The following is a 24,159-nucleotide window of genomic DNA, read 5'->3' as shown; positions in this document are numbered from 1 at the left end:
ACTAAGTAAACACCACATGAATTAATAACTTTCTACAACAAATAAAGCCCCCAACATCTATAAAAGGAACACTAGCCCAGATCTTCAATCAAGTCATGCAAAACATCTTACATAAGTTAAAATTAGTCAGAGAAAGTTCCTAAACAAGTTAAAGGGGAGAAAATTCCTATAAAGGAATAGTTTGTGGGAAAATGAGTAATATAAGGGAGAGTTTCCTCTGAACAACAACCAATTTTACCAGAAAGCTCTCAGCTTCCTTGTGTTATGCCTACTGCATTCTTTATATGGAGACACTGCGCAATCTAGGAAATTCTTTGGAATGCGTTCTTCCAGAAACTTGTTTATTGTAGAGTGTAACAAGTGCAAGTATCATAAGAGCTTGTGTAAGAATTATATATATACATTGAAACTAACAATTAATACAGTGAATTGCTTGTTCTGTTTAATTACAAACTACACGACTTAATTCTCCTTGGGAAACAAATGTGTCTTTCTTCTTACAAGTATAATGGCTGTCCTACATCGCAATAGCGTCAACCATGAATCATAATTTGCTAATTTATAGGCCACACGACAAACTCTTAAGTAATATGCAGGGTATTTTCTTATTCATCTACCTCTATCCTGAAGGGCGAAAGCGAAGGAACATCATCGATTTGTCCAGCTTTATTAGCAGCAGAATCCATTGCTGATGAAAACCCTCGTGGAACTGAGGATGACTCTTCTTCACTGAGATTGATCGGTAATCCATCCACTAAGTAGGGCACAACATACTTTTTCATGTCATCTCTTGCAATTCCCAGGTGCCTTCCGGGCACAGTCAGATACTTCACTCGTCCAGCATCATCCAAAGTCTTCAGGCCTATCCAATCCTCAATGTATAGAGCAGTCTGCAACAGTTGAATATAGTTTAATACATTACAAGCCATGTTCAAAAGATCCATCTAATTATCGGTCTCCCCAACCCAATAATATTTTACGCAAGCACTTTAATACAAGAAGAAAAGAAATGGTGTTTTTATTTTATGTGAACATAGAATTTTTTTGACATTAAACAATACTCTAGCATAGACCAGTTTTTGTTTAGGGTAAGTATCAAAACCAACAACACCCACCCCTCCCCCCACCCCCCAAAAAAGAAAAAAAAGTTTAGGAGTTATTAGAAAAACTAATTTAACTCAAAGATTTTATCAGAACCCCCACCACACCCTCTGTCAGGGCGTTTCCTTCGAAAAACGTGAACCCATAATTTTTACTGGTAAAAATATCCCCATGCGGAATTATATAGTCTTTACTCACCCAAGTAAAAATTGCAATTAACGCTGTTAGGGGTTTTCTCATAAATCTTAAACTTAAAAGAGGGGTTTTTTGATAACCCTAAAGTTAAGGGGGATTTTCTGATATTTTGAAAGTTATCAGGGGTTATCTGATAATCATCCAAACTTAAGGAGTGTTTTATGATATTTAGCCTTCTTTTTTATCACAAAAGGAAGTATCCATCGGCAGTTATTATTATTATTATTTTATCTAGGTACTAATTTCATATCAAATTTATTGTTTTTGTTTATTGTTCTTGGTTGAAGGACTTAGCCAAAATATATCAGGGGGCTTAACAATTTTTTCTATAAATAACTTAAAGTCGAAGATATGTAGAACCTGTCAAAGATAAACATCAAAGGATTTCATAGATGGACAAAAATTGAAGTTGATAGTAGTTTATGGTCACATGCTAAAGTTAATCAAATATGTCGGTATATGAGTCAAGAACTGGCAACTTTAAGCCTTTACAGTGGCATCTTCTCGGAGATACAAATAAAACACTTGCACTGATTCCTAATCATGTGTATAATGATTTGAATCTCTCCATTGAGAAATGACTTCTATCAGGGTGCATCAACAAGATATGTTTAATTAAATGCCTCATTGTAAGTTTATACACTTGTTATTATGATGTCCCCCTCTCAACTTTTTGCAATTAGGAATTCAGGTAATATGTCATATTGCAGAATGAGGATTATTAAGGACAGTTTTAGCTCGGAGAGTTAGGGACTAGAAGTCATGAGTACTGTTTAGAAGGTGGAGTTAATGGTCTACAAGACTTAAATATGTGAACTAAATGAAAGAGTAGATCCATAGAGACCCTAAAATTTTGTGATCCAGGCTTTGTTGTTCTCATTGCCACATTGTTATTGTTGTCAAATTTAGCATGTCACATTGAAATGGAGTTAATTACAGCTATGGGCTGGTGAAAAACTTCTTGTTACGTGTCAAAAACTCTAAAAGGCAATATTAAGGAAAAGAGGGGTGTTTTGAATGCCTTCCAAAATTATAGAGAGAGAATCTCACCAAAAAAGACAAATTTATTGATAATGAAAAATCTTCGGTTAAACATGTTCTGACCTTTGTTAGAAATGACAATGGCAAATAACACAAATAGTAGCACGTCCAAATTTAAAGAAACAGACTATTTGAAGCTTAGGTTCATAAACGAAAACATGATAAAAATGTGAGTGCAAACACGTCTGGTCTTAATAAAAATACATCGGATTGTTTAGACAAGGTCACAATTGTATACACTTTGAGACTCCAAAAAATAATGGATCACTGGGATATAAGGGTTTCTAAATTCAATTATTAAAGGAAAATTAGAAGGGTATTCACTCTATTATTACTAGGACATCAAAATAAATAATCTTTCAAAGAGATTCTTCTATATCTTATGTCCATTGAGGAGGAAAAATAACTACTACCGGATCATCCTACTATGTAAATAGACCAGAATCAATTGTAACTACAACTGATAAGGAAAGAAGATATAAGGAAAGAGAAGATATAAAGCTAAAGAATTAGTGCATTGTTCTCTCAAAAAAGAATTAGTGCATGGTAGAAAATCAACCAACACCAACCTGCCTAGCAAAGTTGGTTAGAATGACTGTTGGAATATTCTAGCCTGATGTACGGTGTTTGTGGTTGGCACTACCACAACAAAGAGTACAATAAAGGATAAATTTTCAAATTCAACCCTTTTTGAAAATTTATTTACAATTTTTGACCTACTTTGCATTTATTTGCCAATTTCAACCTAGTTTTAGCCACCTAGCTGAAACTGGGTTGAAATTGCAAATAAGTGCTATGAACTATATGGGATTGAGAATCCCATGTAGCTTAGCAGAAAATTAAACTACACGGGAATCTCAATCTCATGTAGTTTAGTATTGCACTAAACTCCACACGATTCAGAATCATATGGAGTTTGGAAATGAGCAAAACTCCATGGGATTCCAAATCTCATGGAGCTGCAAGGTTGCATTGCAGAGAGCGAACTCTCTGTGGTTTCAACCATGCAACTTCACAGGATTCCTAATCCTGTGAAGTGTCACTTACCCAATAACCTCACTAGAGCAAAAGCATAGCGCGCACGCTCTCTCTCTCTCTCTCTCCCTCCCTCCCTCCCTTAGGGCTTGTGCTCTTGACCATATCCGACCTCCCGCTACACTCTGACCATCTCTGGTCACCTTTCCCCACCGCCACCAGGCTTCTTTAGGCCGAAGTTTGCCGGAGTTCGTTGGAGTTCATTGGATCTCAATTTTAAGGTTTGACCCATTTTTTGGTAAATTATTTAAACTTTTTTCAGATTTTTTCATAATTTTTTTACATATTCTCATCATTTCATCCTAATAGCTTATTTTAGTTTAGATTTTGGTTAATGTTTGATTTTTTAAACTTTGTGGAGAAAAATTATGGAAATTTGTATGGAATTTGAAGGAAATTGAGGGAAAATTATGTAAAATATAGTTAATTGAATTGATGTTGTGAATTTGTAAACTTACATTAAGAGGAATTGTGAAATTTGTATTAAAAACTAAGAGAAAGTTGTAAAGTTTAGGGAATTGAATTGTTAAAATTTTAAAATATTATTTTTAGTGTTCTTTAATGTAATAATAATTGATATTGAATTTTTTACTCCTCAAAGGTAAACGATGAACGATCGATTCTTAATCTTTGTTCGTCTAATGGGAAGATTAACCATCTTGAGAATAACATGCCTGCATATGAAGGAGGTGTGACGAAACTATTGTTTATATCCAAATCATGTACTTTCAATGGATAGATTAATAGTTTAGACAAACTTACATTAATCAATCCACATGAGTATCACCTCAACGTGATTTGCAATTATCTAATAATGGGGAACAGAACAAGCAACATCAAAATCTCAAATGACTATTATATAAGTCTCATCTTCATATTGAATGACAAGAAGCATTTGGTGGAATTATTTATTGAAAAGTATCATAGGAATTTTGGCAAAGCGGTGAATTAGGAGTATACTCTCGCATGTTGGAGGACTCTGAAGTTGACTCAACCGTTTTTTGTCTCTACAATGGTATATAAATTGGACACATTCATAATACTTGAGCGGGCTTTTTGATAGATTGGCCTTCCATCGGAGTGACAATAAAAGAGGAGGATTAAGTGTCACTCCGAGGATGATAACGATGATGATGATGATGACGGCTTACAAATTAATAGCATGACATATTTGATAGATCGTAATGAAGGGGACCACCAATTGATTTACAATATTATTCTAACAATGAATATGTTGTATTAGAGGATCGCATGCCCGATGCATTTCCATGAAGATGGATAAATTGATGACTCGACAATGGAAAAACATTCATATTGGCACAAATTTAAATGATGATACACAAGACAATGACTTCACATCTAGAAAGGGTGGCCTATTTGAAAGCAATGAGAAGTTGGTTCATGTCATTTATTTATAGTCCATAAAAAATGTCAAGTTTAAGCAGATGAAAAGCAACGAAACAAGCTATAATGTAGTTTCTATAGCAAAGCGGATACCAAGAAGATGTCTATGCTCACCACAATGGAAATGCAAAGTGTCTTTGAAAGCTTAATTCAAGCTTGGGGATAAGAGTAAACGAAGAATTTAAAATAACAAACGGAGTTCACACATGTAACAATTCTCAATTAGAAATGAATCATAAACATGCCTCCGTCTCTTTCATATATCGAATGATTATACCTAAACTAAGAGAGGATCTCAATCTAAACCCAAAAAATATTCGTGTTTTAGTGCGTGAAGCGACTAACTTGGACGTATCCTACAACAAGTGTTGGAATACTCGAAGAAAGGCGATGACAAAAATATTCAGAGATTAAGAAAAGTCTTATGAGATATAATCACATTATCTTGAAGCATTCAAAAAAAAATCATGAGACAGTGTACCAAGTTTTATCGAAACTCGTTGATGGCGGAGATAGACAATTCACCATGGTATTTTGTGCATTTGATCCTTGCATCGAGGGATTCAAACATTATCGTCTTATTCTTAGCATTGACGACACTCATTTATATGGTAAATATAAAGATTGTTGTGCTATAGAAATAAGCAAGTGATAATTAAATCCTAACTGGCTGACACATGTCTCAAGCAGGCTACACACCGTGTCGACTTAGACGCACTAACTTCCTATCTTCCTCAAAGGCCGAAATGAAAGACGTCCCTTCTTGTCTACCACGAGGGTCAAAACGAAAGTCGTCTTTTCTCGGCCCTCTCCCAAAGTCGAGACGAAAGACGGTTATTCTCGAACCCCTCGCCGAAAACCAATCACCGTCACATTAAATACATGGTCGGAGTCATCATTACATCCCCGCCGAAAGTCTTAATAACTCATTGGACCTTGTCAGCTCCTTATTCCCCCTTTCACCATCACATTAATCACAAGGGTGACTCAAACCCCTAATGTCGATACCTGTAAAGGTATCAGCTGAGTAAGCCGACCGCATGGACTCGACCAAGATTACATAAATACCCTCATCAGCTCAGTATAAATAGGCATATCGCACCAAAGGTACACAATTCCTGCACACTTAGAAATATATCAGTTCCTTTCTCCCCTTTAGATCATAACTAACTTAATCGTCAAAGGAATTACCGAAGAAGCCAACTTCGGTCCTCTAACATGTTGCATACGTAGAGGACTCTCTTCGAAATCAGTCCTAAATCCCGCTGTTAAGCATCTGACATCAACAAAGGTGTATTGCTCATTGCAATTAGTGTAGATACTGATGGTGGTTTATTTCCTTTTGACTGTCGTAGTTATTAATGTTGAAAACGCAAAAAATTGATCATGGATTTTTCCATGTATTAGTTTGTATATTCCTAGCGTGGGAGCGAGAACGATTACACTCACATCAAATAGGATAAAAGGAATTCCAAGAGCACTGGAAAGGGGGTTTTATCACCGCATCATCATGGCTATTGTTTAAGACATATTAGGGATAACTTCAAGAGGAAGCATGGACAAGTACATCTCCAAAATCTCCTTTGGCAAGTTGGATGTGCAATAGAGAAATTAGTGTATGAGCAACTATGGGAGGAAATTAAGTCAATTTCCCAAATTGCGCATGATTGGATTGAGACTAGTTTGGATCCGAACAATATCAAAAAGTCGGCTTTATGTAAAGGCGATAAACAACTTTGTATGATGACCACAAATGGTTCTGAAAGTTTCAATGGTGTGTGCTTAGGGGAGCTCGTCATATGCCAATATAGTCATTTAGTTGTAATGATATTTTACAGACTTAATAAATTCTTTCTCACACAACATACACTTGGAGCAAATTTCTACATGGAGTTAGCCCCAAAAGTTGAAGGCACATTAACGGATCAGATTGTTTATGCTCGATCATGTCGAGTTTCTAGATATAGTTGTAACGAATGGGAGGTCATCAAGGGATTCTCACATAGAGTCTTTCTAACAAAGTCAATGTCCTTGTTGATCATACTTGTATATGCACTTGCAATATACCGCAATTACAATGGCTTCCTTGTGCCCATGTTATAGCATTTTGTTCGGATTTAGAGGGGGGTGCGAGGATATCACACAATGAATTTGCCGCAGATTGGTATTCAACTTATATCTACCAACAAAAATACAAGGTGTATTTTTGTCCACCACATGATAATTGACATTAGACACAGTGGGCCAATGATATTACCTTCTCAGTATAAGAGAACAGCGGGGCGACCTCGTTCTGTACAACTTAGAAATACTTTGGACGAAATATGAGGAGTTAAGTGAAAAAATAGTTGTAGTCGGTGCAATCAACCAGGCCACAACAAAATTGGGAGTGTTCTTCGGTGAGATATATTAGACTTGACTGGGCCCTTATCTGTTCTCTGATTGATAGGTGGAGGCTAGAGACCAAAACCTTTCATATGCATATAGAGGAGTGTACCATTACACTTCAGGATGTATCTGTCATATTTAGGCTCCAGATTGATGGCCCAGTTATGAGCACTAACGATCATACTTAGGAGAATGTATGTGAGAGGCGTCTTGGCCAGGTTCCTCATTTGAAGAGTAGTGCAATAAAGCTATCGTGGCTTCGAGAGATGTTTATGAGTGATATACCTATTGGCGCCACTGATGAGACGATTCAATATATATGTACACTTTTTCTGAATGTATGTTCGTTTGACTCATAAATAGGTGGTGGTTGAATTAATATATCAAAGAGCCTAACTGCCGTACAGTTGTCTATAAGACAATTAATGGGTTGTAACATCCATCTTGAATACTGTCAACGTAAATAATAGTTTACATATTTGTAAGTATTGGACATTAATACACAACATCAATGTGCAGGCTTGTTGGACACAACAATACTGGCGAAGCGTCCTATATACCACAGTATTAACATTTCTCTATGGAGCTCATTTAAGAGTATGGTAGAAGCCTACTATAAAAAGAGATGATACTACTAATCAGATGAGCATTAGCGTAATGTAAATCAAGTACCACTTGCAATATATCGAGCAACAAAAAACATTATCATCTCAAAGATACAAACAATTGCAATTACTACATTACATGAAAGATCGTTATGGAAAATAATAAACGAAGCAACAAAATAAACCTGCTGCGGAGGCAGAACTGGACTAAAGGCACCATCTGGGTAATACCCAAACCATGAAGTCTCTCGAGGAATCAAGACTGTGTCACGATCAAACTAATAAAGAATGCAGAGTATCAGCCCCTTAAACATAATGGAGAAATTAGGAATCAAGTATGTGAGAGAACAAAAAAAAATTTAGAACCAATATTCCAGATAATCCAACTAGTATGCTCATTTTTAGAAAGAATGCCACATTGTATAAGAGAGGACTTTCAGGAACAAACCATGATTAGTACCAAATTCTGTAAGCTTTCAAGCCTTTCCTTATAAGTCGAGTTTCTCTCATTAGGATACTCATTGTTAAGCCTCGGGAGAAACCTGCACCCTTCCATATAATCCGGGATATCCTAGACAAAAAAGGAAGTGCTTATTCAGTAACAGAGAACCGATAAATACCAGTTGCTAATGCAAGACTAAGCCCAAAATGTCAAGACAGATGGGATCATCCGCACTGTAATATAGCTACACAGCATACCCTACCAGACATTAAGTGAAGGACCACATGGCTATTCAAATTGTATACACAATACTTAATTACTTTTAACAGTTAGTTTATTACAGTTTTTTTTAGTCTCTGCAATAGAGAAGTCAACAGAGGCATAGCTTCTCGAGAAATCCTGCATGATACAAAATGATATTCAAGCAATTTATTACGGAACCGAACCCTATATGGAACCACATATATTACAATTAACCAATCCAATCTTTAAAAAACCAAACAGTGTAACGGTTTTGTATGCGTAGACTCTACTAAGCATAAACTGGATGTCCACTTCTTTTTGCACACGTAGTTTCATTGTAAACATGAAAGATAGCAGAAATACAGATATAAGACACTCTTTAGTTGCTATCTGATATAGACACCAGAAATTAGCTCAATCCAATTATTAATGCAAGAACCATTTTCACTTCCAAGTTGCTTGTTACCATTCAATTAACCCACTCCTGAACTACTAGTAACCAATTTAAGACTTAAAGAGCATATCTCCTCAGTTTAATGTATTAGGTATAATTAAAGCATATTGTCCTCGTCTTATCTGGTAGAAGTTTCTTCTCTCACATTTTTAAGTATTCTGGAATAAACATCTAGTTTCTCAATTTAAAAAAAAATCTCTCCAGAGAATTGGAGGAGAACAGCCAAAGATTATTAGTTTCATAACAGCTTTGATGATGATAGGAGTATAGGACTGTGATTGCACCTAACCTCTTCGGCTGCTAGCTCACTCTAATAAGTCCGAAGTTTTGAGATGACTAATAAAATATGCAAAGTTCATTTCAACAAACCAACACCCCAACCCTTCCATCAATACACAAAAATAAAGAAAGAGGGACGGACATGATAAACGGAAGGAGGAGAAGGACCCAGGGCCAACTCGTATTACTCACTCTCTCCATTTCAATAATATTTATATGGGGTGGACGTAATAAACATTTGTAAATTAAATTTACAAGGACTAAATGCAAAATATAAATGAATAGTTAATTATCAAATGAATCAGATATGCAGCTAGGTAATTTGATTCAGTTATGAAACGAATATTAGAAGTTATCAGTTTACTATTCAATGAAGTATCGAAACAAATATAACTGAATTGTCAGACAAACAATAGATGAACTAGTTGGTAATTATTTAATTAATTTACACCCCTAATATTGTAATCAGTCCCAAACTGTTGGATGAAGACTTTGTACTGTTGTTGTTTATTTGTTAACTGACTGATGCTAATGATCAAACTTTTAGCTTCACGTTGACGCAGAAGAATAACTGTTAGTAACATTCAGCTGCAAGGTAACAGGTGAAAACCATTTTTGACCTGAAATAACTACAGCTACAGGCAAGTTACATTTGCAAGAGAATGTAAAACAGAATTTACAGAGGTCATAACTTGTAAGTATACAAGGTGCCAAACAAAGACTGCAATACTCACCGTAGGAATCTTGAGATAACCACTTGGAGCAAGGCGAGCCTGCAGTCACTGATCTTAGTCAGATTTAATTGGAACACACAAAATTATTCAATTCAAGATAGCATTTATGTTAGATCCTCTTTTATAAAGAAACCACAAACCTGCACATAATCAGAGTAAATTTCTGCTTTAATGAGCGCATCTGCAATTATGCATAAGATCCCTGTCTACAGTGAGATAATAAGAGAATTTTAGCATCATTACAGTGACAGAAAAAGTTCTGTTCATACCAAAACAGACTTCAGATTCCAAATAAAATGAAACTCAGACAGACTTTGCCATCATGAACTACATGCAGTTATAGTCTCCAATAGAACTCTCAGCTTTTGAATAAAGATGGAAGTCTAATGACAAAAAGCTAGTGAATAAAGAAAACTAAAAGGTTGAAATATCATGGATCATATAATAAGTGGAATGAAGCCCCTATTGGTAACATATTGTAGTAACCAAAGTACTTCTTTTATCTAGCATTCTCATGGCCCTTTGTTCAGCACTTCTTATCATCATAAGGATGCAACAGATAGATCGTACAAGAGATTGGAAAAGTAGCATAATGCTCCATGAGTGTCGCTATGTGAACAGAACTAGAATCAGGACTTACTTGGTAGTTCCGGTTGTATTTCTACAGCTCTTATACTAGATTGCTGGGGGGAAAACAAATCAATAAAGTATCACCACAATGATGATACATCATGCCACTATACTGGTTGTGCATCTATTAAATCACTGATACAAAATGTAAAGTTCTATTAAATCACTGATGAAACAGCGTCTACAGATTACATAATAAACCGTGGACTTGAGACAACACTTACTCCACAAAGTGGCACAGATGCAGTCCCGGCGTGAGGGCCTCCAAGTGAAACGAAATTTTTAACCTGTAGGATATTCATTGTTTTAAAGAGTGATGCGACGAAAAAGTTCAAAGAAATTATGTCTAAGAAACAGAAGTGAGCTTAATATTGATGAAAGAACAAAGGAATAGATAGAAAAATTCATCTAACAATTAGAAACAAGATACCAAATCAGATTAATGCCGTGTCAATTATTATATGATAAAAAGTACAAGAATAAAAAATTTAGTTATTGTACTTTGAAGATATACCTAAAGAAGGTAAAGATGTGCAATTAACCTATGAAGCACGGACACGCATAACATGAAGCCATGTCGTATCGTGTCCGTGTCGGACACACGTGTCGAACACACGTATCCTATGTATTTTTTAGGATTTGCCTCGTGTCGCGGACACACGTGTCGAACACACGTATCCTATGTATTTTTTAGGATTTGCCTCGTGTCGGCGTGTCGGATCCGTGTCCGTGCTACATAGCCACGTATCCTATGTATTTTTTAGGATTTGCCTCGTGTCGGCGTGTCGGATCCGTGTCCGTGCTACATAGCAATTAACAGAACACAAGGGTGAGAAATGAGAATATTTGATCGCCTAAGTAAGCATAAGAGGAGTGGCCTACCTCTTAGAACTCCCTAGTTAGACCACAATGTTCCAAGGCAAGGGTTTCTTAAATTTCTTAAAATATTGTACCTATGGAATCATCGTCAATTATGCTCAGTGACAGAATCAGGGCCAGGTTACCTATAGGCTATAAATAAGGAGGCTGAATAAAAGCTCGAATGCAGGCTGGTAGAAATCTTTCTTATTAATTGTGAATTTAAGCTAATGAAACCAACGTGTTTGTAAAGAACTAATTGAACTAAGTCTTTAAAAAAATTCAAATACAAATTTGAACACAAGTACAAAATGTACATATTGTTTGTCCAGATAATTGTTGATGATCCATCACAGGCAGAAATTACCACAGATTTTGTTTGATCTATTATCTTAGATACTAATTGTGACACTTCTTTGTGGCTACCTCACACGAGTCTGATATGTGTTGATCAGCACTCCATTGGACCAGTCTCAACATGCCATGGGCATCATAGCAGACAGCCAACCAAGTGCAATCTACAACTTCTAACTTTACAGGGGAAAGATGCAAGAGGCCACTTTCTCTAATTTAATTCTCTAATTTAATACCTAAGATATAACTAAATTCAAAACATAATCCATTTACTCAATAAGCAATTGTTAAAACATTCGTCTAAAAACCACACCTCTTGCTAACTTAAGAGTTCCAATGTGGTAAAGTTTAACAAGCGACGAGCCTCCCTATACATGAGACTGACCTCTTGTTGCAGGTCCACTGATAACCCCAAGCAAGAAAATTAGTTTGACTAGAATTTATCTAAATAATTGATCGATTTCAGTTAACCAAGTTACACATATATGCACACACAGATAATAGATATGTAGATATATGCATTCATTCTTAAATACATACAAATTCAACCACAGACGTGTGCCAATGTAATCTTTTCATTTCTGTATCATTGTTGTGACCATATTTCTGTCTTTAGTCCATATCTAAAATTCAATAATCAATCACTGATTATCCATAACCTACAAAGGTAAGAATTATCATATGGTTTCTATCATAATCTATGTGAATAGTATCTTTTGTTGTTTGATATAATATCCCAAATTTGTCAATTGACAATAATTATGCTATAAATTTTTGGGGCCGACCATTATTAGTTAATATGCTCATGAAATTATTGGATGAGATTTGAGTATATGCTGATGATAACATTTGTACATAGTACCATCATAGTCGGATTAAGGAAATTAAAGAAAATGATTACATGATCTATGGACGACTCAGGTATGTCCAAGTTTTGAGGACAAAACTTCTGTTAAGAGGGGTAGTATGTAATAATTCTAAGTTTTAAGATGGATATATAAGGAAAAGTATATGTACTTTTATGTAAAATTAGTTAGAGGGTTATAATAGCAAAAAGGGACCTTGATAAATACCCAAACCCTACTTCTTTACCCGTCAGTTTTCTCTTCTTCCTCCCATCTCTGTTTTCCGCCGCACAAAACAAAAAAAAAATTCTCGTTGAAGTCCAGCGAAGTGGGGATACGGATTATTCTGAAGGTATAGTTTTCTTCATTAGATATGCGAGCTTTTGGCCATGGTAGACAATCAAGCTTGTTGTTGCTCATATTTTATATTTGTTGTGAGCTTTTGGCCATGGCAGACAACCAAGCTGCTTGTTGCCCATATTTTAATATTGTTGAACTCTTGGCCATGGCAGACAACAAAGTTTGTTGCTGCTCTTACTTTATTAAATTATTTACTTTCATCTTCACGTAAGATATTTTGATTCTTAGCATATGATTATATTAGTTCTATGGTTAAAAAAATTGTTATGTATACGATGCTTAACTATGGTTATAGGGTACAGTAGGGTATGTAGGTTGATTTTAGTATAGTTAACTATATAGTGTATGATAATATCCTAAGATTATTTTAATAGGTATTCGGGTCTTAATTTATATGGTAGTCTTGATGGTTATTTGTATATATTATGTAGGAATCCCAAGGGACTTCGAGGAGGCGTCGTGATTGGTATTTCGATAGTCTTTCGGATTTGAGTAAGTGGTGGATTTATGCATTGTGCGCTGTGTATTTTTTTATATAATTATATCAAGTATACTTGGATTTGTTCCTGACGGATTATATCCTTCGTATGATTACTGGTATATCAATTGTTGATTGGTTGATTTTGTGATGCTCATGGATATTTTGGTATAAGCCTATGCTTATTTTCTTTATCAATTGTTATGTCTATTCATATAGTGGTAGGTTGAGATGCATATGTGTTTGATTTATTTCACTATTGGTTGGCCTTTGGCATATTTGTATAATGTGATTAGCTTTACGAACTTTGTTTATTGTTAAAGCATATGCATCTCAAGTCAATATACCGGTATATGTCGGATATAAGCAAGCTATTAAAACAGGACTCAATGTGCCTCTATGAGGTTCTATTTTAGCTTTTAGCGCTGAGCCCAAATTGGGTCTCACCGTCCCGGAACCACGGGCTTAATAATTGTGGGGTTTACCGAGTCAACCGGAGTATGAAGTGTTGACCGCATTGAGACGTAGCATGCTTATTTCTATTCCATGATTTCTAATTTTCTTAAATATTTGTATCAAATACTAGAGTTCATTAATGATTCTATATCATTCTTATATTTTGTTTATTTCTCGTTGTAATATTTTAGTTTTGCAAAACCAGTGTTTAATGTATGAATTTATCCACTTATTGAGTTGTGAACTCATTGTGTTATTTCTATTCTTTTCAGAGACTCGGGATTAGGTGGAATTGAGGATTGTCAAATTCTTAGAACGAAGCAAAGAATAATTCGAGATTGTTATTGTCTTCTAGGCGAAGGTTAAATAAAGTCTTTAATGTTTAGATGATGAATTGAGAGTTTGTAATAATGAGATTCTTTCTTTAGGTTGAGATTTATTTGGAGTTGAGGAATATTTATTTTTATCAAGTTAATTGGCTTAGTTGACTTTTGGGATTATAGAGAATATTTGTTGTTGGTTTTAGTTCAATGAAGAGATTTGTTTTAGTGTTCTTTTAATGAATGTATATTTTGGAGGACTTTTCACAGGTTTAGTCCGGCTCTAATATTCCTTTGAGGTTCGTAAATTGGGGTCGTGACAATATCCTTCAAGCATGGATCAATAAGAACCCCCAAACCAAAAATATGAGGAATAAGCCTAAAATACTTATTAAATTTGCTCTCCATTTCAAAAACCATAGGTCCAAAAGTAGCATCCAAACGATATTTATCAAAAATACTTGGATTTGTTCCTGACGGATTATATCCTTCGTATGATTACTGGTATATCAATTGTTGATTGGTTGATTTTGTGATGCTCATGGATATTTTGGTATAAGCCTATGCTTATTTTCTTTATCAATTGTTATGTCTATTCATATAGTGGTAGGTTGAGATGCATATGTGTTTGATTTATTTCACTATTGGTTGGCCTTTGGCATATTTGTATAATGTGATTAGCTTTACGAACTTTGTTTATTGTTAAAGCATATGCATCTCAAGTCAATATACCGGTATATGTCGGATATAAGCAAGCTATTAAAACAGGACTCAATGTGCCTCTATGAGGTTTTATTTTAGCGCTAAGAGCCCAAATTGGGTCTCACCGTCCCGGAACCACGGGCTTAATAATTGTGGGGTTTACCGAGTCAACCGGAGTATGAAGTGTTGACCGCATTGAGACGTAGCATGCTTATTTCTATTCCATGATTTCTAATTTTCTTAAATATTTGTATCAAATACTAGAGTTCATTAATGATTCTATATCATTCTTATATTTTGTTTATTTCTCGTTGTAATATTTTAGTTTTGTAAAACCATTGTTGAATGTATGAATTTATCCACTTATTGAGTTGTGAACTCACTGTGTTATTTCTATTCTTTTCAGAGACTCGGGATTAGGTGGAATTGAGGATTTGCCAAATTCTTAGAACGAAGCAAAGAATATAATTCAGGATTGTTATTATCTTCTAGGTGAAGGTTAAATAAAGTCTTGATGTAGTTGATAAATTGAGAGTGGTGGTTGCGAGATTTCTTTTCTTTAGGTTGAGTTTTATTTCAAGTTGAGGAATATTTGTTCATATCAAGTTAATTGGATTAATGTTGACTTTTGGGATTATAGAGAATATTTTTTGTTGGTTTTAGTTCAATGAAGAGATTATTTTGATGGTCTTTTAATGAATGCATATTTTGGAGGATTTTTCACAGGTTTAGTCCGACTCTAATATTCCTTTTAGGTTTGAAAATTTAGGGTCGTGACAGAATGGTATCAGAGCTTAGGCTGTAGGTCCTAATTGATTTTTGAGATGGTCAAGTGATGAAAGAAAAATATATTGGATTTTGATGCATAGAAATGAAAGTTGATGTTTTATTTTGAAGTCTGATCGAGGACAATATGAATATTATTGGATCAAATTTAGTTATAGAGGTATATGATTTTGGATTCATGGATTACATAATTTCTTTTTGTTTAGTTTTCCTAAAGATAAAGGAATTAGTTTAGCTTAGTTGGAGGCATGTTTGACATATGTGACTCATGAAAATATTATCTGATTATATATGCTATTATGATAAGGAATATGCCATGAGTTATTGATGATTATTATGATTAAACTTTCATGCTAAATGTATTTATTTTTTTGTGATGTTAGGTTGTGATGGCACTTGATGTGAGAGATTATCATTTGAGATTTATAAAAAAAAATTAGTGGTTTATTTTGAGATGTTTTAGTAGATAGTATGCCAACTCAGTTGGTTAAATGATTATGGAAAATTCTATGTATGAATTCTAGTTAGAAACATAGAAGTAAAGACTTTATAAATGTGGAAGATTATGAATGCTATTAGTTTTGATTTTTCAAGGAATTACATATATAACTGGCGTAGCATAATATGGGGGTAACAATATGTGGCTATTACTTAAATATTTGCCTATGAACATATATTGAGTATTTCATAGAGTAATGTTACTGATGATTATTATTATGAATTATGACACTATTTCCTTATGACACCAACCAGATGACGATGCATTGGTAGACTTCATAAATGTTGTTTGGTGAATGAGATAGTCTAATCATAACTGGATCGATTTGTAGTGGCCTCTTTGATGATGTATGAATATTTTTCAAGAGTCGGTATGGGCAAAAGAATATCTGAGGATTATTTTTTTTCCATGTTATGATAGAGCTGAAAGTTTATATAAGGTTATTACGTTTTGAATTTTGATTAAAGTTTGTTTCTTGTAGTTTATTAATACAATGTCTCTGGACCTATGTTGAAGGTGTGATTCATTTTAAGTGGTCTAAGAAGTGCAAGATAAAATATCATGAGTTGAAGGTTGGTTTGTGATCTATACAGATGCCTCTAGTGTTTGTTTTATGGGTAATCTTATGCAAAATGGAAATTAGTAGCATATGCATCTCGACAAGTGAAGCGTAAAAACAAAATTATCCAGTATGTGATTTGGAGTTAGCCATTGTCATGATGATTTTGTAGATGTTATCTACATCGGAAGAATGGGGTATCTACATTGTTTATAGAGGTTTTAAATGCTTATTTCTTAAAGGGGCTAAATATCCAAGGAAAATGGCAGGACTTTATGAAACATTATGGCAATAATATTTATTATTCTTATCTTGAGTAATGAACGTGATAGTTGATGTACTGGAAAAAAAATCAAATTCTATCATCCTATTTTGATCACCAAACAAGGGGGGGAAATATTGGATGCTTTCTGATGGATTGATAATTGATATTTGAATTTATGGACCAAGAATAATATTTGCTCATCCTAAAATTTTCATGTCTTTATTGAGAAAATAGTGTATTAAAGAGTAATACTTCTCAATTCTCATCACAATTATTGTTCAGAGTATGGCTTTAAGAAATGAAAACAGGTTATGTATCGTTGGTGACTCAAACTTGGGAAAGAAGTCCCAGAAGAGATTTTGCACATAAGTCAATCATGGAAGTACAAAGTGGTATAGAGCTTTGTGAAAAGCGTTAGTGTAACATAGAAACAGAGATTGCAGAGCATGTTTCTCAGTGTTCGTTGCATGGAAATGTGAAGTCTGAGCATTAAAATCTTGTTCAATCTAGTCTCTTTCATTTTTGCCTGGAGAATGTTACATAGTAGAAGATGGGAGCCACCTATTGGTTTGGTAACAAGCAGGAGAAAGAATATTGTTCAGTTATGAAATTATATATTTCATGTATCATTGTTGAAGTGTATCCTTGAATCCAATGATATCTTAGATTATGATGAGTCTCTTTAGGTAAGAGAAAGTTCTACATATACAAAGTAGTTATTTGGAATTTTAAACTAAGATTAAACGTCATGGTTCTTGTAATGATTTTATAGAAATTTACTATTACTTTTTTTACCATGACACAGAGATAGAAGAATAATATTTTTGAACAGCTAGATACTTGGGGACATTCAAGTTTTGAGGACAAAACTTCTTTTGAGGGGTATAATATATAATATCCCAAATTTGTCAATTGACAATAATTATGCTATAAATTTTTGGGGCCGACCATTATTAGTTAATATGCTCATGAAATTATTGGATGAGATTTGAGTATATGCTGATGATAACATTTGTACATAGTACCATCATAGTCGGATTAAGGAGATTAAAGAAAATGATTACATGATCTATGGACGACTCAGGTATGTCCAAGTTTTGAGGACAAAACTTCTGTTAAGAGGGGTAGTATGTAATAATTCTAAGTTTTAAGATGGATATATAAGGAAAAGTATATGTACTTTTATGTAAAATTAGTTAGAGGGTTATAATAGCAAAAAGGGACCTTGATAAATACCCAAACCCTACTTCTTTACCCGTCAGTTTTCTCTTCTTCCTCCCATCTCTGTTTTCCGCCGCACAAAACAAAAAAAAAATTCTCGTTGAAGTCCAGCGAAGTGGGGATACGGATTATTCTGAAGGTATAGTTTTCTTCATTAGATATGCGAGCTTTTGGCCATGGTAGACAATCAAGCTTGTTGTTGCTCATATTTTATATTTGTTGTGAGCTTTTGGCCATGGCAGACAACCAAGCTGCTTGTTGCCCATATTTTAATATTGTTGAACTCTTGGCCATGGCAGACAACAAAGTTTGTTGCTGCTCTTACTTTATTAAATTATTTACTTTCATCTTCACGTAAGATATTTTGATTCTTAGCATATGATTATATTAGTTCTATGGTTAAAAAAATTGTTATGTATACAATGCTTAACTGTGGTTATAGGGTACAGTAGGGTATGTAGGTTGATTTTAGTATAGTTAACTATATAGTGTATGATAATATCCTAAGATTATTTTAATAGGTATTCGGGTCTTAATTTATATGGTAGTCTTGATGGTTATTTGTATATATTATGTAGGAATCCCAAGGGACTTCGAGGAGGCGTCGTGATTGGTATTTCGATAGTCTTTCGGATTTGAGTAAGTGGTGGATTTATGCATTGTGCGCTGTGTATTTTTTTATATAATTATATCAAGTATACTTGGATTTGTTCCTGACGGATTATATCCTTCGTATGATTACTGGTATATCAATTGTTGATTGGTTGATTTTGTGATGCTCATGGATATTTTGGTATAAGCCTATGCTTATTTTCTTTATCAATTGTTATGTCTATTCATATAGTGGTAGGTTGAGATGCATATGTGTTTGATTTATTTCACTATTGGTTGGCCTTTGGCATATTTGTATAATGTGATTAGCTTTACGAACTTTGTTTATTGTTAAAGCATATGCATCTCAAGTCAATATACCGGTATATGTCGGATATAAGCAAGCTATTAAAACAGGACTCAATGTGCCTCTATGAGGTTTTATTTTAGCGCTAAGAGCCCAAATTGGGTCTCACCGTCCCGGAACCACGGGCTTAATAATTGTGGGGTTTACCGAGTCAACCGGAGTATGAAGTGTTGACCGCATTGAGACGTAGCATGCTTATTTCTATTCCATGATTTCTAATTTTCTTAAATATTTGTATCAAATACTAGAGTTCATTAATGATTCTATATCATTCTTATATTTTGTTTATTTCTCGTTGTAATATTTTAGTTTTGTAAAACCATTGTTGAATGTATGAATTTATCCACTTATTGAGTTGTGAACTCACTGTGTTATTTCTATTCTTTTCAGAGACTCGGGATTAGGTGGAATTGAGGATTTGCCAAATTCTTAGAACGAAGCAAAGAATATAATTCAGGATTGTTATTATCTTCTAGGTGAAGGTTAAATAAAGTCTTGATGTAGTTGATAAATTGAGAGTGGTGGTTGCGAGATTTCTTTTCTTTAGGTTGAGTTTTATTTCAAGTTGAGGAATATTTGTTCATATCAAGTTAATTGGATTAATGTTGACTTTTGGGATTATAGAGAATATTTTTTGTTGGTTTTAGTTCAATGAAGAGATTATTTTGATGGTCTTTTAATGAATGCATATTTTGGAGGATTTTTCACAGGTTTAGTCCGACTCTAATATTCCTTTTAGGTTTGAAAATTGGGGTCGTGACATTTGAGCACTTATATTTTTATGACTGAGGGAAGTATTGAGCTGCATCTACACGTCATTCTACTTGAACATGATCAAGTGGTGTGTATGCGTGTGTATCTTTGACATTCTTTACCTATAGCCTCCTGGATATAACCACGTCTAGAAGGGTGCTAACACCAAAAATACGGAAGAAGAAAGAATAACACGAAGCTATGAGAATCTTACAGGAGGTCCACCATCACAGAACTCAATTATCCCACGAGCTATCAAGTTACCCTGAACATGAAAGCTCACATTAACACCTTCCATCTGGATTGAACTCAGAACAACTAGACATTAATGAATAACAGTCCAAAACAATAGTAAAAATGCTTTGCTTTCACATCCCAACTACTTCAAGGAGGCAAATTTCATAAGGTAAGTAAACAAGGTAAAACCAGTGATTGCATTTCGCCATTACCTGAGAAAGTCCAACAATGTTGTAGCCTCCACTTAGTTCTTTCATTTTCTTTACCTGTTGAAAGTGAAGACCGTGAAGGCTGAAGTCAAAGGGAACTCAAAAGAATGACCAAAAGTTATACAAACAGGTTTGCCACCTTTTCACAGGCTATATCAGTCTGCAAACCCAGAAGAAAAAAGAATTAGAAACTATGATTTAGCCAAAAAAATACAGGGATGAGCTTTGACACACTTTTCACAAGGAAGTTAACCTGTTCTTGCAAGGGCATAAACCAAGAGTCCATTGTTCCATCACCAATTTCTCTATATCAAAGGAATGCAGGACCATGTCAGTATATAAAATAGTCTAATCGTTTGATGGGAAAAAGGTCCACCCTTATAAATCAAAAAGAACAATTTAAAATGAAAAAAAAATAGTATTCTGTGATAAGAAAAGTTCTCTCCCCCATGATTAATGATAGAACTAGCTGAAATGAGTATAATCACGAGGATTGACTAGAAAATTATATCCTACTTAACAAGTCAGTACGAGTTCTCAATTTACATGGCTTGCCACAATGTAGATGTGGACTTCATATATCATATGGACTTTAAGATATTTATTTATCATTGTTACGCTTCCAAATCTCATATTAGCTTTAAGAAAGAGAAATTTGCAAGGAAGCTAACCATTCCAAGAACCGCTGAAAGATTGAAGCTGCAGTGCAGGTAAAAGTACAAAAATCTTCTCTTCAAACACATGGCTAAACTATCAAACCCAATGGATGTTCAACTCTTCTATAGAAAAACACCATGCTTTATTACAAAAATTACCATGAACATCACCAAATTTGCTCTCAAATACTTTTGACTCCCCATCTTCAAATTGAACAGTGAGAATAGCTGAAGGAGTTAGGGCAAATTGCACATAATACCCCTCATCTATACCTCGGGTTGCATATAAAACCCAAAAAAAAACAATTAAGCTAAGCTACCAGAGAGAAATCAACCCAGCATACCCCCTAATCAGCTACCTGGTGTATACAATTTACTGATGATATCATCAAGCCAATTCTTTTAGGAGTACTCATAAAACCTTTGCATCACCATAACACTTCACTTTCCTAATTTTAATGAAAAAAGTTGCAGAATTCAGGTTAGAGAGAGAGCATACAAACACTGCCCCTCAACTCCAGCGTACTTGCTGAGAAGCTCCGTAAACTGCGTCATCCCCCGATTCTTGCACTGATCCCCAATTCCTAGACCCAAACAATCAATCAAAAACCCTAACCTCTCCCCAAAAATCCAAAAAAAAACAAAAAAAAACAAAAAAAAACAAAAGAAATCAAGAGAACTCACCATGCAAAACAATGAAGGGAATCGAGGACGAAATCGGCGCGGAGACGAACACGACTACAACAGCGACGGCGAGCTTCAGCGTCGGCGTCGCCATTTTCACGGGAATCTAGGGTTCCCTACTTTTGCTGGGAGAATTTTGTCGCGGTCGCGTTTTCCAAGAGAAAAAAAAAGGAACGGAATTGGTTAAGAGAGAGAGGGAGGGAGGCTGTGTGACGTACGCAACTTCTAGCCCTTATCATGGGAATGAATATTCTAGCTAGCGGAGGAATTTGGGAGGTTAATCTCACCGGCGCGGTGACGGGACGCTGATTAGAAGTTGATGGGGGTTGCCAATTACGTGGTTGTTGAAGAGTGGAAGAAGCCTACAGGTCTCTTTCTTTGCTGACGTCATGTGATGTGAACGGATTATGGTTTTAATTATTTTGGGAAAGAAATCACCAAATAGTCGTGTTGTGGATAACGTATTGCCCTATATAGCTTTCTTCTCCAAATATACATATAATTAAGGGGAAAATAGGAGGTAGTTAACAACCAAATGCAATTCAAATTGGTGTACAAATGCATGGACAAATAAATCTTCAGAAGGAAAATGAGTCCACGGACAGCCAAAAGCTGATCTCACAGAAATTCATGACGATGAAAACTGCGGAATTGAACCATGATAGGCTTTATTTAGACACATTAGTACAGGTATCGGGTTGTCGGTGGAAGTAGCAAAGCAAGATACATGGAATGATACAGAATTATACAATCGGGTATTATGACACAAGATTTAACACGCAGAAAACACAAGAGTTTAACCCACGAGGGCCTAGCAGAGTTGGTACGGTGCTTATGAGTAGTACTCCAATGTTTCAAGTTGGACTGTCTTAGGAAGCACCACAGGAGTTTAATTTCCTGGAATACCCAAGTCCGTGCGTTGGAGGGTGCTCCTATAGCCACGCCCGGAGGTATGATACCTATGGTCTGAAGGACCATTCGGAAGTTCAGTCATCAAACCAAAAAAGGAAAAAAAACAAAGAGCTTAAAAGTACGAAAGGTCACAAGGAATCGCTAGCAAGCCTCGGTGATCGAGCTCTTGAATGCGTTTGGTCGCCCTCAGGGGGAGTCATTAACAAGTGATGATCTAGCTGTTCATCATCACTCTCATCCATAGCCGATGAGGCAAATGAATCTGACCCATCTGTCACAGAAAAAGAAAAAAGATCAGCTTCTGAGGATGACTTTGCTCAGAATGGTTTTACAAGATTTTTCTTTGAAATCAATCTTTTTTCGGTTCACTGTGCATAGAGCCCCTCTACTTCTATTTTTGAAAATAGTTCCAAAAAAAAAAAAAGATTGGCAATTCTGATAGTTTTCCCATTTATATTAGTTATATGTAATGATCATTATGCAAGTTTATAGATCAGTATATGAAGCTCAATTTTAATGTGCAACTAGTGGAATTAAGTTTTTTTTTAATCCTTTTTTTTTGGCCGAATTCAGGGGTCTATCTGCAGTTAACCCTTTTTTTCTTTGGTTCAGAAAATTCAATTTGTAAGTGAGCTTTTTTCTTTTTTCACTTTAGGTAGTAAAAAGGATATAAATATAAAGATACATAATGTAGGAACAAAAAATATATAGTTGCATTGTAAAATGATAGTATCAAGTTTCTATTTTCATAATCACATTTCACACTTTATTCTTATATAAACTTCTGAAATAAACACCAAACATAATTGCTGAACTTACCAAAGTAAGGACGGTCTGGCAAATGCCTGACTGTTGTAAGCTGAATACTTTCCGGTAGCAGACAATTGCAAAAAGAACCTGAAACTTCCAAAATTACAAAACAAAATTAGTTTACTCTATCATGTCGACTTCACAAAAATATGCTTTAGAAAAGATGCTCACCTAATCTAGCAAGTCGGTTCACCCATCCTGGAATAGGTTTTCCAGTTAGACACATACATACATCATCACTGAAATGATTGCAGTTCTTGGCAATGAGATGATATGTGTCCCCGTGATATTTTCTCGAGAGGTGTTCCAGGAATAAACGGAATTCAGTGCGAGTCATGTCAGTTGTGCCTAGACATACAGAACGTCTGTAGATAAAACCAGGGCAGCTTTTTGGTTCCACTTCGAAAACCCCACTTGATGAGTAATCGTGGGCTCCAAAGCCATACTCCATTCCATGAACTGTATGATAAGTTGCAACATCTTAGTATATGGCATGTATCAATCAATATAAAAATTGCGCAATCATACAAGGGCAATGGAAAAGAAGCATATTAATTGAACTAAAGGCAATCTTGGTTAACAGAAAATGTGTAAGAAAGAGAACAAAAAAGAAAAAGGAAGCCTTAAGCATCCAAAGATGTTTAGTAGTAGCCAAGTAAGAAAATTACAAGTTTTGTTTTCCTCGC

The 24,159-nt window shown here is 35.0% G+C and overlaps 2 protein-coding genes and 2 long non-coding RNA genes across 4 annotated transcripts; 2 read left to right on the top strand and 2 right to left on the bottom strand.

Annotated features, from left to right (window-relative positions):
- On the bottom strand, nt 373-23,766 carry LOC109839387 (palmitoyl-protein thioesterase 1-like). The gene is made up of 14 exons (XM_020407815.1): nt 23,645-23,766; nt 23,483-23,566; nt 21,752-22,934; nt 21,567-21,651; nt 20,665-20,716; nt 20,551-20,571; nt 20,415-20,468; nt 20,180-20,230; nt 10,776-10,838; nt 10,062-10,127; nt 9,922-9,960; nt 8,218-8,340; nt 7,955-8,047; nt 373-890 (listed from the first exon to the last, which is right to left on the bottom strand). The coding sequence occupies exons 3-14, from the start codon at nt 21,843-21,845 to the stop codon at nt 606-608; spliced, it is 1,026 nt and encodes a 341-aa protein (XP_020263404.1). The 5' UTR covers nt 21,846-22,934; nt 23,483-23,566; nt 23,645-23,766; the 3' UTR covers nt 373-605.
- Nucleotides 13,328-14,462, top strand: LOC109839388. The gene is made up of 2 exons (XR_002246626.1): nt 13,328-13,460; nt 14,175-14,462. It is a non-coding gene; the product is annotated as an uncharacterized LOC109839388 (long non-coding RNA).
- Nucleotides 18,702-19,864, top strand: LOC109839389. Its single transcript, XR_002246627.1, has 2 exons — nt 18,702-18,893; nt 19,603-19,864. It is a non-coding gene; the product is annotated as an uncharacterized LOC109839389 (long non-coding RNA).
- Nucleotides 22,792-23,924, bottom strand: LOC109839347 (deSI-like protein At4g17486). The gene is made up of 3 exons (XM_020407776.1): nt 23,645-23,924; nt 23,483-23,560; nt 22,792-22,934 (listed from the first exon to the last, which is right to left on the bottom strand). Exons 1-3 carry the CDS (start codon nt 23,922-23,924, stop codon nt 22,792-22,794), a joined length of 501 nt encoding a protein of 166 aa, XP_020263365.1.

This window comes from Asparagus officinalis, chromosome 4, assembly GCF_001876935.1.
Source record: "Asparagus officinalis chromosome 4, Aspof.V1, whole genome shotgun sequence".
NCBI classification, from domain to species: Eukaryota; Viridiplantae; Streptophyta; class Magnoliopsida; order Asparagales; family Asparagaceae; genus Asparagus; species Asparagus officinalis.
Note: the sequence above shows the minus strand (reverse complement) of the source record. Positions and strands in the feature narration are given on the sequence as shown.